This window comes from Pan troglodytes, chromosome 1, assembly GCF_028858775.2.
Source record: "Pan troglodytes isolate AG18354 chromosome 1, NHGRI_mPanTro3-v2.0_pri, whole genome shotgun sequence".
In the NCBI taxonomy this organism is placed as follows: domain Eukaryota; kingdom Metazoa; phylum Chordata; class Mammalia; order Primates; family Hominidae; genus Pan; species Pan troglodytes.
The window spans coordinates 140,446,253-140,465,059 of NC_072398.2; the positions used below are offsets into that span (position 1 = coordinate 140,446,253).

The window sequence follows — 18,807 nt, forward strand, 5'->3', positions numbered from 1 at the left end:
CAGCTTGGAGCCTCAGGCCTCGTCCTCCCCGAGAGTGCCTGGTGGACGCGGACCCGGCTGTGTCCCTCTCAGGGATCCGCCGCCCGCCGGGCCGAGCCCGAGCGCCTGGGTTCGTCGGGCGAGAAATCAGAGCCCAGAGCCGACCCGCCCGCTTATGCAAGGCTCCGGCGCCTGAAGTGACACACTTTTCTGTGGATTCCTTCAGGGATCTCCTTCCTCCGCTCTTAATGTCTTCGGACTATTCCCGCGCGCGTTTGGGGAGGCTGCGAGGGCCGCCGCGCTGGAGCCTAAAGGTAAGTCCCTTCCCGTCCTCTTCTCTCTCTCTTCTGACTTAAGAAAACGGGCAAATCCTTGCTACTTTTTTTTTTTCTTTCTCCCCTTTGGTTCCCTTTCTCTGGTCTCCCTCTGATCTCTTCCCCCCTCTCCCTTTGCCTCGCACTCGTGATTGTGGACACCGGGACCACTGGACTCGGAGTTCGGCTCAGGGCTGCGGGCTCAGGGATGTGCGGGTTCTCAAAAGAGCAGCGGAGTCCGAGCCGAGTCCGCTGACGGGCTCGCGAGCGCTGCGCCTATTGGCTCCCGGCACGTCGGCGTCCCTCGCTCGCGCGGGCGCGGCCAATAGGGGCGCGGGGCCGGACGCGCGGCCTCTGTGGCGGGGGCGCGGGCCCGGCGCGGCGCGACACGGGGAGCGGCGGTAGTGGCCGTGACGTCACGGGAGGGGGTCGGCGCCGCCCGCGAGCAGCCGGATTACAAGCGAACGCGCCCGGCAGCGGCCGGAGTCGCCCGGTATCGCGTCTCCGCCGCTTCCTCCTTCTGTGCCTGCTCCTTCTCGTCGTCCTCCTCTTCCTCCTCCTCCTCGGGTTGCCGCAGCCGCTGCGGCAGTGTCTGCCCCGCAACTTTCCAAGAAAGTTCAGAAACTCGGCTACGGGGCTGCCGAGTGGCGCGCGGCTGCCACCTCGGGAGCCGCGGGGGAGTTCCGAGGGCGCGCGGCCGCCCGGGCTTCGCGGTCGCTGCACCTGCCGCGTCTGCCGCCGCCACCGCTGCCGCCCGGTGCCAGGCTGTGGGCAGACCCCGGCAGCGGCGGCGGCGGCGGCTTTGGCGTAGCTTCCCGCCGCCTGCGCCTTCGCCTTCGCCTGGGTCCTCCGCGCCGCCACCGCCGCTCCACGTGCGCAGTCGTTCCTGGAGCGCAAGTTCCGAGCTTTCTCAGAAATTTTTTTAACTCCCCCCGCCCCCCGCATCTTTTTTCTTTCCACCCCTACTTTTTGCATAAGAGAAAAAAAGTTGTGTCGAAAGTATCCACAGATTGCCACTTCCCAATTACCCTTCCTTCTCTCCCCGCCCCACTTTTTTTTTTTTTTAAGCAGCGGCAACATTGTTTGGTGTTTATTTTGTTTTACGATCGATAGCTTTCTTCGCTGGTTCGGGGCGGCTGCTGAACGGCGGAGTGGCGTGGACCTCATGTAGCAATGACAATGGAAGGGGCCAGCGGGTCGAGTTTTGGAATAGACACGATTTTGTCCAGTGCCAGTTCAGGCAGCCCAGGCATGATGAATGGAGATTTCCGCCCGCTCGGTGAGGCCAGGACCGCGGATTTTAGGAGTCAGGCCACCCCATCTCCCTGTTCGGAGATTGATACCGTAGGGACGGCGCCTTCTTCTCCTATCTCAGTCACCATGGAGCCCCCGGAGCCGCATCTGGTAGCAGACGCGACCCAGCATCATCACCACCTCCACCACAGCCAGCAGCCGCCGCCGCCGGCCGCGGCCCCGACGCAAAGTTTGCAGCCTTCGCCCCAACAGCAGCAGCCGCTGCCGCCACAGCAGCCGCCGCCGCCGCCCGCCCAGCAGCTGGGCTCGGCCGCCTCGGCCCCCAGGACTTCCACGTCTTCTTTTTTAATTAAGGACATCTTGGGCGACAGCAAACCTCTGGCGGCATGTGCACCCTACAGCACCAGCGTATCCTCTCCCCACCACACCCCGAAGCAGGAGAGCAACGCAGTGCACGAGAGCTTCAGGCCAAAGCTCGAGCAGGAGGACAGCAAAACCAAACTCGACAAGCGGGAGGATTCCCAGAGCGACATCAAATGCCACGGTGAGTCCCGCCACCCGGCGCTCTCGGCCGTCTAGCTTGTCCTCCTGGTTCCCAATCTCCCCTTCAGCCTTCAGCAGATCTCTGCTGGGGAGCGATTCCAGGAGCTTCTCGGGCGACTGGGCGACGATCAAAAGACTGCAAGCTGAAGGGAGGCCTGGGCGTGCGATGTGGGGACTCTTCGAAGTTCTGTTTATTGTTCTACCCCACAACCTTCACGGCCATCCAGCTCCTTCCTTTGTTTTATTTAATTTTAATCTACTGGGGGTTGAGGGGCGGCGGAGGGCATCCGACAGGAAATACTTTTCGTTGATAAAAGGGATGGACTTGGGGTTTTTCTAGCCTAGACTTTGGGAATGGGAATGGGGGGAGGTGGGAGAGAGAAACCACTTAGCTAGCGTGGGTGTGATCACAACCTGGTGTTTATTCTTTAGTACAAGTGATTTCACCCCCCCCACTTTATTTTCTTAACATCATCACAGGAATTATCGGTTTTAATGGAGGAAAAATTTCTGAGTTCATGAACAGAGCAACTTTAAAAAAATTAGATTGTGGTTAGTATAGGGAAGCCCGTAAAAATTTGTAATCAGTTTCTTAAAAGCACCCTTCTTACCCTGTGGCCTCAACTGAGTATCTGTATCCTACAAAGATTTTTGGCCCCTTACAAGTACTTAGGAGGTAGTATTTATAAAAATAAAATCTTATGAAATTGGATTAATCTCTTTTTTGTTAAAAAAAAATAAGATGACAATGGAAATTGTCCTTCAACTCCCTTTTCCCATTTTCTCCTCAGACAATTTCATAAGTAAATGTGGTAGTCTTTGCATGGCAAAAGTTTTAACATACCAGAGCTTTTTCTTCCTTTACAGACACATTGTTTATTATTATTGATCCTTGTTTTTCTGGTAAAGAAATGTACTGACTGGAAGGTAGGATGTTGGCTCCTCATTTTACTATTATAGCATTAGCATAATAGTGTCCAAAACAGATGTACAGTCTGGTCTGGCGATTTTTTGTGCACCAACCTCCCCAGTGGGTCAATTAGAGAGATTATTGTTCTTCCTGCAGGGAAGATCAAGGAGCACTGCACAAACGGGTACAAACAGGGAGGGATTGACATATCGATTTCCCAGCATTTCAGTAAAAAACCAAAGTTGACAAATAGAATCCGGAAATCTCCATGCTGTCACCTGGATGGGCTCAGTGATTTTGAGCTCAACTCGGTGTCTGGGTGACATATTCTTTGTGAAGCTTTAAAAGACCTGATGCAGGTGGCTTCAGAAAGCCTGATTCCAACATTTCCCAAGTGCATCTGAAAAAGTAAAACAAACACCTATAACTTTCAGAAAAGAGAAAAAAGTAAAATGAAAAAGATGCTGCCTCCTCAAAAAAAAAAAAAAAAAAAAAAAAGAGAGTAGAGGGACCCTTTGAAAAATCACCACATCAGTGAAACAAAGTCATACTGAAAACAATAAACAAAAGGGACAGCATCTCTCTCAGTCAAGGAAACAATAACAAAATAACCCTTTTCAAAAGTTTTATTTAAAAAAAATTTTACTTTTTAACTTCCAACCATGTGAAGATCAGACACCCTTTTAGACCCCCCTTTAGAACCTCTAAACAAGGTCCCATACTCTCCAGTCTGGAAACAATCCTCTTCCTCCACACTCAGGCTAAGGCGTGAGTGTGTGTGTGTGTGTTCTAGGGGTGGCAGAGTGCAGTCCCCCGAAGCCAGTAGTTGGCTTGGGAATGTGGAAGTGTATGCCAGGAGGACACTCAGTCCTTCCCCATTCCAGGCTAACTTACCACCGTGGCTGGGTTTCTATGGTAGGGACAAAGGAGGAAGGAGACCGGGAGATTACGAGTAGCCGTGAGAGTCCCCCTGTGAGAGCCAAGAAGCCTCGAAAAGCAAGGACAGCTTTTTCCGACCACCAGCTCAATCAACTGGAGCGTAGCTTTGAGCGGCAGAAGTACCTGAGCGTGCAGGATCGCATGGACCTGGCTGCAGCGCTCAACCTCACTGACACCCAAGTAAAGACCTGGTACCAGAACCGCAGGTAAGGGAGGCAGTTTGGGGGAGCAAAGGTGTCTGGCCATTTAAGTCATGATCATTATACCAATCTTCTTCCCTCCTGGCCTCCAGAGACTCTAAGGACTGAGAGTGACCCTGGAGTGGGCACTTGGGTGCTTTAAGGATGGGGCAGGGATGAGCCACACCCCCAAGGTGAGAGAGACCAAAGGGCAGCTGGAATTTGGACAATTTTGCACTTCTATGTGCTTTAACAGGTGCTACTTTTCCTCTGAAACCCGAGCCGCTGGAATTCTCCCCACTTCATCCCCAAATCAATGAAGCCACACCTTCTCAAATTGAGACATCTGTGCAGCTGACACTTAGGTCCAGAGAGCCTGCGCGGTGCACCCCTTGGGCCCACCCCAGGCTGGTTCCAAAGGTTTGTAGCCAACAGCACGGCCCGGCCCAGCTATTGCTATCTCCACAGAGCTGTCCCACCAGCCTCAGCGTAAATGTCCTTGCTTTGGCCTGTGAGGCGGCTGGGAGAAGCAGGATCCAAGCCTTGGTCAGTGTAGCTGCAGAGACTAGGAGAGCCCAGCTGGGTTAGAGTAGGTTTGGCAGCAGCAGGCTGGAGAATCGGCAGCTGGCCAAGCATCCGGACAGGGAGAAGGAAGGAGTGTGGGTCTGTCCCCTGTACTGGCTGCCTCTGCTGTCTCAACATGGAGCTAGAGTGCTGCAGAGCCTGCCTGGCACTGCTCCTTCTCTAGAAGGGAAATTAAGAAAGCAAAAGTGACTGCCAGTGCTCTCAGGGCCACGAAGTGTAGAGTGGAACCTGGGCAATCTGAGGCAGAGGTTTTGCTGTGTTTTCAAGCCTGGCACTCATCTCCTTGTCTCGATTTTCTCTACCCCTCCTTTTCTCCCGTTTGTGTTCTAATCGTCCATAAGTGTGGTTGGAAATGCCCATCCAGTTGTCATCTTTACCATAATTTTCTGTCTCATTACATACGGTTTCAGCCACCCTAATTCTGTCGGAAAACATTAGTGTCATTTGTAGCCAATTTAAAATGGGCGACATGTTTATTAATTTGGCTGGAGCTGCCGGGTATGGATGGCCCACCAGCCCTGCGTTCCTTCATAAGGTATTTGAGCAAACGCCTGCTCTCTTCTTCCTAGCAGGGTGTGCAGCGGGGGAGGGAGGAGACTGAGAAAAGCTGATCACAGGTTTTAATTGTTACTTTATCTCTGAGGAGGAAATACCTTGAAATGCATTCCCCCCCGCCTCAGAATGGCCAAGAGGTAGTTTGCCCTTGGGAGAACCCTCCCTCAAATGAATTCCATTTTGAGACCTTGTTGCCATCCTCCCCTTAAGCCCCCTGCCCACTGTAAGGTCCTGTCAGGCTTATGAGAGAAATATGTCTCCCAGCCCTGGGGACTGAGAGGGGCTGGGGTCCCTGGCTTAGGAGTCTCTGCATCCCTTTGTTTACGGTTTCTTCTCTCACAGCCTGGCGGGGAAGGAAGAGGGGCTGAGAGCAGACTCTTTGGGATTGTTGGGAGTGGGGGGATGTGGAAGGGGAACTAAGGAAGGAGGAAAGTGACTGCTTGTGGAAGTCTCCTTTGGCCCTAAGGAAAGTTTCCAGAAGTAGCCAAACTACAAGGGGGGCAACAGCAGAGCAGAGGTTTAGGAAAAGGAAGCAAGGCCTGTAGGATTTCATTTGTGAGGGTCTCAGCCACTGAAGGTGTAATTTACAAAACTGGCTTTGGGTTTGGGTCTTTCTGGGAGCAAGGCTGGGGCAGGAGATGTGGTGCATTGCCAGTTTGAAGAGGTCTCTGAGTCTTCCTGCCACCCAGGGAGAATGAAGGAGGAGGCAGGAAGGGGCCAGAGAAGGGGCCGGGTCTTGGTGCCTGGACCATGCCCACAGCTGCTGGGTGCCTGCACACCCGCTTTCTTTCAGGACCAAGTGGAAGCGGCAGACAGCGGTGGGCCTGGAGTTGCTGGCCGAGGCAGGGAACTACTCGGCGCTGCAGAGGATGTTTCCATCGCCTTATTTCTATCACCCAAGCCTGCTGGGCAGCATGGACAGCACTACGGCGGCGGCGGCTGCCGCTGCCATGTACAGCAGCATGTACCGGACTCCTCCAGCACCCCATCCCCAGCTGCAGCGGCCCCTGGTGCCCCGCGTGCTCATCCACGGCCTAGGGCCTGGGGGACAGCCAGCCCTTAATCCATTGTCCAGCCCCATCCCGGGCACCCCACACCCCCGGTGAAAACATTGCAGCGAAGGCACTGCAATCCCTTCCCCATATCCCTGCCCAACCCGGACTGCTGCCCATCCTCTCCCTGCTCCAGGCCACTAGGCCTCCCTTGCAGCCAACTCTGGAAGGCAGAGGAGTAAGAGAGGAAGATGCTTACCAGTGGGCAGGGGACCCCCAAAGAGGAGCCAGCCCTCTGCTCTCCATCTCCCCACCCCTAGAAACAGGGCTGGAAAGCTCCCCCACGGCAGTGTGACTGGTGAAAATGCTGACCCCACACAGAGTGCAACCAGTAAGTGAAAACATCAACAAAAACAAAACCTCAAATTCTTTTTCAAAAATGACTTTAGGGACAAGCAGGAGGGAGGGAGGGGGGAGGGCTAAGGAGGGAAGAAAGAAGGGCACGGAGCGGAAACCGCACAGGCAGAGTGAACTATATATGGACAGCCAGCCTCAAGTGCTGAGGCAAAGGGCGTTGCCGAGGACATTCCGTCTGCCCCAGAGAAAAGAGGAGGGTAACTGAGAACTTTGCACTGATTTCTCATGACCTTTTTTCTTTTGGAAAAGTGGCATGCTCCATAATATGAAAAAAATGTACATTTGAAAGACTGAGTGATAAGTGATATATCATATTTATTATATGTTGTCCAAAAAGAGTCACTTATATACGTTAGTAAAAACATGATTTTTCTTTTCATGTCTTTTCGATTCAGTAAAATAAATGCTTAGACAAAAATATAGATTTTTTTGTGATTGAAAATTACAAAAATAAAGTTTATCTTTTTTTAACAAGTGATGAAATCCAAGGGAGCTGATTTTACTAAAGCAGAATGTACTATGATGAAGTGCTGACTTGGTTTAGAACAACAAATTTCTTCTGAAATATCAGGAATTTACAAAATCCGTAAAGAGGTTGGGTTGGCTTGTATAAAAGCAGCTCCATTTTTCGTGCTGGCCTCTTCCGAACCATTATTTGATATGTATGAGTTCCTTTCTTTTTAAGTGGATGGTTTCAAAGCAACCCAGGAGGCTGTGGGAGAAAATCTGTACTTGCAGGCTGCGGGTGCTGGCTAAGTCGGCGGCCAACTTTGCTGCCGTCCTGACCTGCATAGAGGCCCCAGCTTCACCGGTGTGGTGATCCCTCTGTCCTCCCCTCCTCCTTCTTCTAGGGGTCTTCCTGGGGCAGCGAGGGTCCGAAGCGCTGGGCAGCGATGACAACGCCGGCAGGGGCTGGGCGGCAGGCGGACGCTCCTCGAGCCTCGCAGCTGTTCTGCTGCCCGCGGCTGGGCGCCCGCGCGGTCGGACAGCCTGTGAGCGAGAGGCTGTGGGACGAGCAATTAGGACGCCCCCGGGGGACTTGGAGAGGGCCAGCTAACAAACCCTTGTGGCGGCTTTGATCGTTGCCTTCTCAGTCCCTGGCGGCGGGCGTCCAGCCCCCAGCCCCATGCGGAGCCGCTCGTCCTAGTGAGTTCGTTGTGCTGCGATGCCTGGAGCTCCTTTGCAACGGTGAACTCAGGCTGAGACTGGCTGCCAAGCCTTTTATCTGCACCCCTGGGACAGCTGGGACTGCAAAATTGGAGACCCTGCCCAGAGTGTGGAGGAGGCCCGCTGCCTGCTTTAGGAGTGTGTGTGACTGTGTGTGTGTAAGTAAATGTTTGTAGCACCCTGGCCTAAGTCAATCATAAGCACCACCCCTCACCCCCCGCCAGGCTGGCTCCCCACCAGGCTCAGTGCTCAGGACTGTATGAAGGAGCCACTTAGTGGAGCATACAGTTCCCAGGTTGCTCCTACTCCTCTCCAGCCCCCGGGTCACTTCCTGAGTAGCCAGAGTCAGACCTCCTATCTGGGCATCCTCACATTTCTATCCTCACTCCTGCCCTAGTACAGTGACAAAGGGGTAATACAAGCAGCTAAAATACATCTGGACGTGGCCTCCAACTTTCTCTGATGGTTGAACCTTAGTGTAGTTAAAAATGTTTTTAAAAATGTGAAGTGATGTGGGAATGTATATTTAGGAGGGGTGGGAAAGAAGGAGGGAAGAAAAGTGAAATCCAGGTGGAAATTGCCTGGGGGCACCTTGATCAGACCTTGGCTAATTAGGAAGTGGTTTGCAGATTTCTCTCCAGCTCATCAATTTGCTTTAAACTTGGTCTTGGTCTTGTTTGATTCTAACAAAAGGGTCTGGACTGGCCCTTCTCATTTTCTGCCTGCTTAGCTGAGACAAACTCAGATAGCTGGGCTTCGCTGGAAATTGGGTGCCGCTATGTCCAGTTAGGACGTCCAATACCTAGGCACTTAGCAGACCCTCCTTGTTTCATCTTGCAGTTGGGTTTTTTGATCAAGTTTAAACAGTTTAAAAGTGGTCTGCCTAGGCCTAAAAAGGCACTCTCCAAGGTTTGAGGGTGCTATAGCTTCTGTTTGCACTGAAACTGGGGCTGGTCAACTCTAGGCACAAGGAGGGATTTGAGAGGCCACAGAGTTTATGCATACAAAGAATCTTTACAAAGAATTAACTCAGATCCAGGTATGAAAAACACACAAAACTACAAATCCAAATAAGGCCAGAGCACCCATTTGCTGCCTGCAGTCCCCAGCCACCTGCAGGATGGTGGGCCGGGAAGTCTGCCCACTGCTGCTTTACACTCAAGGCTGAACTTGGACTCCTGAGGTGGACAATGCAGGGGGAAGCACTGTGCCTACAGAGACCAAGATCTCTTAATCAACCTCATATTGCTCTGCTGCTAGCAATTACTCAGGATCCATTAGGGTCCTCCCCAAATCCAAGTTTCTTCAAAGTCATGTTTTCTTTCACCCCCTAAATCATGCAGCTGAATGTGTCAATGTCCTTTCTAAATTTGTTTGGTTACCTGCTGTTGCATACAAGTTGGCAGATTGGATGTTGTGGGGTGGGGGATATTGTCCCAGGAAGAAAGTTGGGTGGGTGCCTGGTTCGTTCGTTCCTTCCTTCCTTCCTTCCTTCCTTCCTTCCTTCCTTCCTTCCTCCCTCCCTTCTCTCCTTCCTTTCTTTTTTTCTTTTATTTTCCTTTCTCTTTCTTTTCTTTCTTTCTTTCTTTCTTTCCTTTTCTTTCTTTTCTTTCCTTCTTTTTCTGCAGCAGTACTGCAAAGGGCACCTCAGCAGGTGCCCTAGTATTCAAAAGTCACCTGCTTAAAAGTCAAATGCAAACTCAATTTTTTTCTTCACAAAGGGTCCTTCTTTCCTTCTGTGCCTGCTCAACTAAATTAGGGGGTTGGCTAGGAGGTGAAGAGTGCAACCCCAGGTTTTCTGAGAAGCAAGGAACAAGGTAACAGGCAGAGGCCTATTCTCATGGGAAATCTGGAGTTACAGAGAAGCAGAGGACAGCTGTCCCTGGGAGCTGTACTCTTTTTCTTTTTTCCCACCTTCAGCTGGTGTCTGAAGGGCACTCCGTGGCTGGACTCCATTTAGATTGCTCCTTTGATTAAGTCGGAGGCTAGAAAAACAGGGATTTTCAGTGGCAATCTTTGCTTCCTACAGAAACACAGTAATACAAAGTTATTTCAGAGAGACGTTTAAAGACCTACAAAGGCCTCTTAGATTTGCCAACACCAAGATCAGCTCAGGGACCCCAGCAAACCTACACAAATCTGTAGTGAGTGTGAAGGAAGAAGTTAACTCCCCGGCTAGCAGCCAGCTGTTCTAGCCCAAACTAGTGATTTTTCAATGAGTTGCAAAGTAGTGATTGCTTCTTGGCTCCATGCCTCCAGCAAAGATACCTACCACCCTGTATCCGTTTAATTTTGCTCCACCCCTTAAAATGAAAGCCCACACGATGGCAAATTAGACAGTTGATTTCCTCCCTTGCAAATAAAACTGCTTACTCTCCCTCCTCCTCCCTCCCTGCCATCTGACTCCTGCCTAGGCAGCCCTTCCCCAGGAGTCTGTCGGATCCCACCTCCCCTCTTTAAACAAGTGGCTTGTGAGTAGTTTGTTTTGTTATATTTTTAACTTTCTAAAAATATTTGGAAAAGCTCTCCCCAGGGCTAGGGAAACTTTAGTTCTTGTTAAGCCACGTGGTTACAAAAATATACGGGAAGAGAGCTGCCTGGTTTTTGAAAAAACCAAGCTTGAAGTCAACATGCTTGGAAAGAATGAGACTTTTCACCACTGGTGGACATGCTCAGGGGCGGGGTCAAGCCTTGCAGGGAAATGATGTTTCTTTTGCATCTCTGAATCTTTGGTGAGGGAATTCGGGCTTGCTCTGTACCCTGGCTGTTGACTAGAGAGCGGTGTGCGCAGATGAGTGAGTGGGGGCCTCTCCAGGGATTACTCCTATGGACTCTGGAACGGTATCCCCAAGCTCCTTAAGTCTCCCACTAGGTCTTTACCCAGTCCCACTTTTTAGCCATCTCCAGGCTTCTTTGCTAACATTTGTGTCTTTTTCTGGAGTTAGGGCCACTTATCATAAGGGTCCAGTGCCGAGTGCCCTGACTTCTTACCTTATCCCCAGGGCTGGGTAGGGGTAAGTGAGAGGGGTGTGTGGGGCTGTGGGGAGGTGTGCTTTCAGAGAAAGGGAGGTGTCATTGGCCTCTTGGATTAGAAAACCAGGTCATCTGTCTCGGGGCGATGAGATGACCCAGAAGGGACTATTTCCCCCGCTCCTTCCGGCTGAATTTTGAAGGTCTTTGTCAGTTTGAGTGTTGCTGGGTGGACCGTCTCGGTTAACCTTACATTCTCAGTTTGTCTCCTCTCTCCTCTCCTTGTCCACTGGGTCTCCCGCTCCCGGTTTCTGTGTGCTAGCACCACAGACAGCTCCCAGGGCGCCGGGTGGAGCTAGGTAACCTGGGCTGGCGGGTTCCGGGTAAAAGCCTAGGCGGCCGCAGCGGAGGCGTCTAGGAAGGGTCGGCGGCGCCCGGGGGGAGGTAAGCAAAGTGATTACAAAGCACCCTCCCCGGCAGCGTTTCCTGATTAGCTCTAAGTCCAAACAGGGTCACATTCCAAAGAACAAAATCTTCAGATCAATAAAGTAATTCAAAAACCCAAAGATCTCGGGGTAAGTAGTGCTCAGTGACAGATCAACTGTGAATCGTCCCTATTTAATAAGTTCTTAGTGGAAGCCGAGGAGGGAGGAGCCGGGCCTCAGGTCTGCGGCTCCAAGACCTTACGCCGCGGCTGCGACGAGGTGGCCGGCGGAACCCTTCTAACTGGCACATACTTCCTCTGTTCGCACAGCTCGGGGCGCGCTCGGCGAGCCGCCGCCTCGGCCACCGCAGGCAGAGCAGAAGCCCTCCCGAGGCAGCAGCCCTGCAGGTCGCGCTGGGCCCAGGCCCTGCTCCCCACGGCGGCTCTCAGCCCGCGCCCTCTCCCTGCAGATTTGGGTCTCTCCCAGCTCTTACTACTCTCTGGTCTGGGACAGCGAGTCGCCCCTGCGGGAGCTCCGCCGAAAAAAGAGGACCTTCGCGAGAGCGAGATTGAACTTGATTTACGATAAAAGGGCCCTGTCACTTTGTGGAGCTGATGGATTCCCGCCCCCACCCACCCCCATTCCCGCCGTCAGACTTCGTTCTTCAGTGAAGAGGCCCTCAGTGTGGCTGTCCTCCCGCCTCCTCCTAACGATTCGCATACACGTCGCAGCCAGGGATTTGGCGCGGCGGCCTTGAAGCCCAGCAGCGGCGCGCCGGCTCCGTGCGGGTTCTTGCTCGGCGCGTACCCCAGCTGGGCCCCGCGCTCCTCCAGCCTCAGGACCGCCCGGCCGCCACGAGTTCCTGCGCCCGGGTACAGACAGCGCTTCAGGGAGGCATGGGCGCATCAGGACAGGGGCTCTATAGGCCTGGGACGGGAATCCAGACGCTTTCAAGGACGGTACTTGGGATGGCCTACAGAGCAGGGCCCTTCTCTCACATCTCGGGGGGCTCTGGAGGGAATATAAAGCCTTCTTCTCCTGTGAAGACAATAAAATAATCTTTGCTCAGATGGGAGCTCTTATCTGCATCCAGCTTCACTCCCACCGCTCTAAAGACCTCATGGCTGCAAATGATACCTCCTTCAGATTTCTCTTCAGTTCTTGGAAGTCAACTCCTCTTTGTTGATCACCCCCTACTTCCCCTTTGGCTCTTCTCTTCCTCCTTCCCACTATAGTTGGAGGTACGAACATGCTAAGTGGAATTTAGGAACCAGTAGACATATGTAGTGCAATGGATTATCCATGTCTGTAGATTCAGGCGTTATTCGCGAGACGGGGTTTCCCCCAAAGCCTCTGGGGACTGGAGGAAGAGGTGTTCCAGGGCGCCCATTCAGGCACAGTCCATCCTCACGTGAACTAGTAGGGAAAGTTTTCTATAAAACAATGTACATTTATAATGCCTCTTTAGGAGAGAGGAATTAGATATTAGTGGTGCGTTGTTTCCCCACTCCTATAATACAAAATTAGGGTGCCTGTGGTGTAAAAATGGTCTGCATTCTAAAACAAATCAGCTGACAGAGTGTTAGGAAAAAATGTGGAAGTCCGTGCTATTCACTTCCTACTGCAGGAAAGCTAAGTTATTTGGTATAGTTTTCAAATGTGAGAGTCTCCCAAGCACATTAGCTAGGTTTCCTGTAGAGTGAACAGTTTTTCTAATGATTTAATTTTAAGCTTTTGATTTTAAATATATCTCCAATTTGATAAAATTGCCGTGTCATAATTTCTGAAAAATGCAAATAATGTTTGTTAGTAGCATTGATAATCTGATTGCCCAACTTCCTCTTGAACCAACTCTTGCCTCCTGCAGACTGGGTATCTGCAAACTGATGAGCAGAGAGATTCCAGACTAGATATTAAGAAAGACAGTTTCCCACTGGAAATAGGGTGCATCAGAGCTGTAGCCACTTTAAAGCGTCACCTTCTTATTCATCTGTTTTATTTCCCACAAATGTTCTATTAATGAAAGCTTACCAAATTGTTTCCATTAAATTAAGAGGATTTTAAAGGGACACCTACTTCCTCACTGGCCTTGAGTGAACACACTGAGGCATTGCATTAAACATTATCATATGTGAATAGACACATAAGTTTCACATAATCTTTCATTACTATGCATTGATAGATTGGCCCAGAAAGTCACATAAAGCACAATTGGATAACCGTGGGATAGCACACTTCCCTTTGTCTTCCTTCTTTTCTGGATTGCTTTGGAAATTTCTGGGAATCCACATTTCTGATTGCCCCACAAACTTTTCTAACACACATTAGAGATGACCACCAAGAGCCAGTTGTTCGCACCAAACAGTTCTAGCCAGCGGCTTCACGTGACTACCCTCGCGGCTGGCTGCGCAATTGCAGGGGCTCTCCCGTTGCCTTCTCTTCAGCCATTGAGTGGCAGCTACCTGGGCGTGCCTAGTTGCAGAGCCGGGCCCAAACTTCTGTTATCCCTTTCCTCTTACCCGTCTCCTATTATTATTTTGAGTTAAAATTCTTTGCCCCTGCTGGCGCATAAGGGATGATATTAGGCAGCTCCGCACAGCCGATCTTGAGTCTCATGGCCTAATTTTTCCTGCAGAAAGTACAGTGCCTCTCACATGCTGAAAGTCCTCCCACCAAGATATTTATTGGGGCAGAATTAGATTAGAATTTATATATAAACATTAAGACCTTTCCACCTCATTTAGTAAAGCAACAATGACTGCTTTCATTTCAGAAACTGATAGTAGACATGATGGCCAAGGGTCTGGTAAGAAGTGTCAGGTGGGCGAATTCAAAAGAGGAAAGTTGTGGCCTGCTGGGAGACTTTTAAGGCCCAGGTTTGCAGAATCCTTTCAGCTCCCCATTCCCTGCCTGCCTTGTCCTCCTGATTTTTACTTTGTTATTTCACATGTCTGGGGTGTTTTCATGTGGCCGAAGGTGACATGTCAAATAAACATTTCCATTGAGAAATGTCAATGATGAAAAGATGACCATGTACATTTAAGCTTGTAAATGCGTTGGATCTTACTATTAATTAATATTTTGGAACATAATTTAAAAACCCAACTATTCAAAACACTGCTTTTTATACACAAGTGCCACATAAGACATTGGCATTTCAAGAAGGATCCCTTCTATTTGGCAACATGTTTTACGGGCTTTTCTTTTCTTCTCGTGAATGATCTAGTCCCTTAGAGGAACATGACTGGTACTCGGTTCTGTCTAGAAATTTGGCAGAGGATATTTCCAACATCCACATTAATAAGTAATTGAATTTTAAGCAGAGCTGATCTTGATCCAAACCCAGGACTGGAAGGAATCTCAAAAGTCATCCAGTTTAATACCTATTCTAAACTTCAGTTTTTTTCTACAATGTATTTGCTTAATGGTTTTTCTCCTCTCCCATTTTTATTTTTTCCTGTAAGGATAGGAGACAAAAGGGAAGAAAACAGAAACCACAGGATTACAGCACTTTCAGGTGATTCTTGACCTTCAATTTTAATGGAGTTAAATTTATGTGGTCAAATTCTACTACAAAAGAAACAGACTTTTTGTGAAAATCATTAAAATAACTTTCCTATTGTATAGATAATGCCTGCTAACTGTAGAAAATTTATAAAATGCTAAAAAGTAGAGAGAAGAAAAAAACTCATCTTCTACCACTCACTACTACCATTTGGTTTATAATTTCTGGATTTTTGCAGTGCATTTTTATGTAGTTGTGTCATATTTCATCTGGGATGTATATGTTTTTCCCATGTAATACAAATATTTCTTTATATTATTTAAAACTCTTTGTGTGATATTTGATATATAATAATCTCTTCCATAAATGTGTCATAATTGTGCCCAGGTGCGGTGGCTCACACCTGTAATTTCAGCACTTTGGGAGGCCAAGGTGGGAGGATTGCTTGAGTCCAGGAGTTCGAGACCAGCCTGGGCAACAGGGTGAGACCCTGTCTCTGCAAAAAAATTAAAAATTAGCCAGATGTTGTGGCACACACCTGTGGTTCCAACTAAATGAGAAGCTGAGGCAGGAGGATTGCTTGAGTCCAGGAGGTTGAGGCTGCAGTGAGCTGTGATTGTGCCACTGCACTCCAGCCAGGGCAACATAGTGAGACTCCATCTCTACCAAAAAATTAAAAAATAACTCGGGTGTAGTGGCTAAAAAAAAAAAAGTACCATAGGTGTGTCAACCATCCTTCCATTGCTGGACATTTATTTTCTTTTTTAAATTTTGAGTTAAATTATACATGTATATATATTATACATATATATGTGTAATATATATACATGTATATGTGTGTATATATACATGTACATGTATATATATAATACATGTATATGTATTTTATATATATATATAGAGAGAGAGAGAGAGAGAGAGAGACAGGGAGACAAGGTCTCATCCTGTTGCCCAGGTTTGAGTGCGGTGTGGGATCGTGGCTCACTGCAGCCTCAACCTCCTGGGCTCAAGTGATCCTCTTACTCCAGCCCCCTGAGTAGCTGGGGCTCCAGGTGTGTGCCACCATGCTCAACTAATTTTTGTATTTTAAAATAATATTTCAATGACCATGAAAGCAAGATTTTTGAGAATGGTTTCTGTGTGTTATTTGGTGTATCACATTACTATTGATCTTGAGTGGAAGCAAAGAAAGAGCAAGAGCAAGATGACCAGCTCAGGAGGGGAAATGAATTAGTGACCAAATGAATTAGTGACCAAAGGTAGTGGTTTCACTGAATTGTGTAGATTGAGTTAACACCTGAGTTACCCTGTATAGGTTGTAGTGAAGTAAGCTATGAACATCATTTACCATTTTTCTTACGTGTATTTTAAGGCTTCCTGACTTCGGGTATCAATTTGGCAGCCTTCTCATCAGAGCAAGAGACTTGCCTGACTAAAGAGTGGGAAGGAAGGTCAGATCTCTTTTGACTTAGGTTGGTAGCATGTTGCCTGCCAAGCTTACCCTGTTGTTTTCTGTGCTCCAACTATTCTGTGGGTAAGTAGAGGGCTCTAGCTTCTAGGGGTTGTCAATCTAGCACCTTTCATGAGAGCTAAATTCAGGTTAAAGAAAAAAAAAAGAACCATAACTGACAAAGAAATTTGAGGGTGAGGGTAGGGGGTTTGAGGAAAAGAATTAAATAGCAATAGTCTACCCTTTCATTTACATGACACACATTAACCGTACTACAGAAGTTCCAAGAGAACTGTCTTGTTCTCTTGTCTCCAGGAGCCCATGTAGGGCGCTTTAATTGCCACATTTTCAAACTGATATAATAGTGGGGATGTCTTAGTAATTACCTTAATGAGATAACACCTTTCCTTCCCTCAACCTACTCATTATCACGCCTCTTGTTCAAATTTCAACTACAAAGAACTCTACTTGTAAAAAAAAAAGTCTGAAATGTATTGTTCCAGGTCTCATACCCTTAAAATAATCACATTGCACATATCTTAAAAATATGAAAGAAATAGTACACACAGGCAATTCAAATATTTTAAAGGAAAGGCTTGAGATAAGTAAACTAAACATCTGGGTGCCCTTTAATTATTCTTGGTTGGATTCTTTATCTTGACCTATAGTGATGCTAAGGTGCCAAAGTGATGAATTTTAAGATGTTGGGCTGTGAAGACGTGCAGCTGCAACACTGATGGATTTAGGAAGGGATGGTAACAAGGTTAGCTGCATGTGAAGTGTGAATTGAGATTTTTGCAAAGAGACTGTGATTGCAGATGGGCATAATGTTGTACCCTTGCATGAAATCTTGCTATTATTGTATAATGGTCAGACAGAGTGTGAAATGACTTATTACTTTTCTTTTATTCTTTAATGAAGTTGGTTAGAGTAGCAGTACTACTGCTAGTCCATAGTAGTAAAGCACACACATACAAAAAACTATATGACAGGTGCTGAAATATTAAATATTTATTTAGTTTTGACTTTTTCCCTCTAATTTTCATGAATATCCATATGCAAACAGAAGCATCTCTTTATCCATATAGATAAATTTGTACTGATTTGTGTGTCTGCACTTACCCTTATTATCTTGTATAAATATCTATTTGATGCCCTGATGCATGTAAAGGATTTCAGTGTCCAAGAACATTTCATAGCTCTTTTAAATGTTTAAAAATGTTGTAATTCTTTGGGACTGATTTCTGCACGGAATTCTGATTTGAAAAGTCTATTTGGACTTATAGAAACAATGCTGAAATATTGGTTTATCACTATCATGACTAGAAATGCTTTATGGAACAAAACATAATAAAAACCCATTAAGAGGCACACTCTCTAACATGGTTTGAGTTGTGGGAAAGATTAAATCATGGTTCCTCTGTTTTGTAATGTAGAGTACATATCTTTCATTATATCACAGAGCCCATAATGTAAATATTTCTTTACGTCCCAATATCAGCATCACAAGAAGATAATACCTTAGGCTTTACAAGCCAAAGGGAAATAATGCTATGATGTTAAAAACAAAACGAAACAAACAAAAAACCCTCTACTTCTATGTAAGTCTTCTGGCTCCAGATGCTTCTGTTAGAAATGGTAAGAAATATACATTTAAATATATTTGGTTTTTGGAGATTAGGGATTTTGTTCATTATAGAATTCTTTTTATATGGCTTGTAAGATTCGCAATCATTCTTAATGCATTGCCCTGATATTCTTGATATGAATAATAAGTGTTTAGAATAGACACAAATCTATGTATTTAACATACCCCCTTCAATTGAATAAAGTTTAATATAAATTTGTTTTGATTTCTCATATTGTTATACAGTTAGGCCATGATATAATAAAATTTTTTTCTGTGACTTGGACTATATTGAGGATCAAATGATGTTCTTCAAAACAACATACATCAGCCCTTAGAAACAAACTTGGAACCACTGACCTATAAAAATAGTGTTTAGTCTTGTCCCTCAGCACCAACTTTACTGACCCCTTTCCCTACTTTTCTTTGGCTCAACTTGTTCTGCAGATAGAAATCCATTATTATATAGTTTCTCATCAATCAAAAGATAGAAACACTAATATTTATTTAGCTGAAATCTGGAAATATAACACATATCATACCTTCTTTTTTATTTCTTTTTATAAAAAGATGCTATCTTTCACTAGAAGCCTCTTTGTTCTCCAACAGTGCAGTGAATGTTGGAATTTCTCTCTCAGGCTTGTTCTAAGAATATATTAGTATAGGGCAATATATAGAGAAAGCAGATTTTTGAAGGACTTGCATTTGTGAGATACCTTAACTTCATATATTTGTAATGTCAGTATTACGAAAGACATATATTCCTGCTTCTTACATATACTACCACTTCTTACATGGTGACTTGGCCACATCTATAGAAAATATTGGCAACTGTAATTAGTGATCTCTCACCCTCTTTATTCTATATTCCCCAGAGTGAAGTGCTGTGATTGGTTTGCAGTCTACTAAGATCAGCCCTTTTATATCTACATGAAAGTGAATCTGTGTAAGAGAAAACATTATCTGCTGCATGGTGAGAATCTGCGCCAGTACCGT

General features: G+C 47.4%; 1 protein-coding gene across 1 annotated transcript; it reads left to right on the forward strand.

The window, feature by feature from the left end:
- The first annotated feature begins 671 nt into the window (after positions 1-671).
- BARHL2 (BarH like homeobox 2) lies at positions 672-7,141 on the forward strand. The gene is made up of 3 exons (XM_003949457.6): positions 672-2,091; positions 3,920-4,145; positions 6,052-7,141. The coding sequence occupies exons 1-3, from the start codon at positions 1,467-1,469 to the stop codon at positions 6,362-6,364; spliced, it is 1,164 nt and encodes a 387-aa protein (XP_003949506.2). The 5' UTR covers positions 672-1,466; the 3' UTR covers positions 6,365-7,141.
- Positions 7,142-18,807: the final 11,666 nt, after the last annotated feature.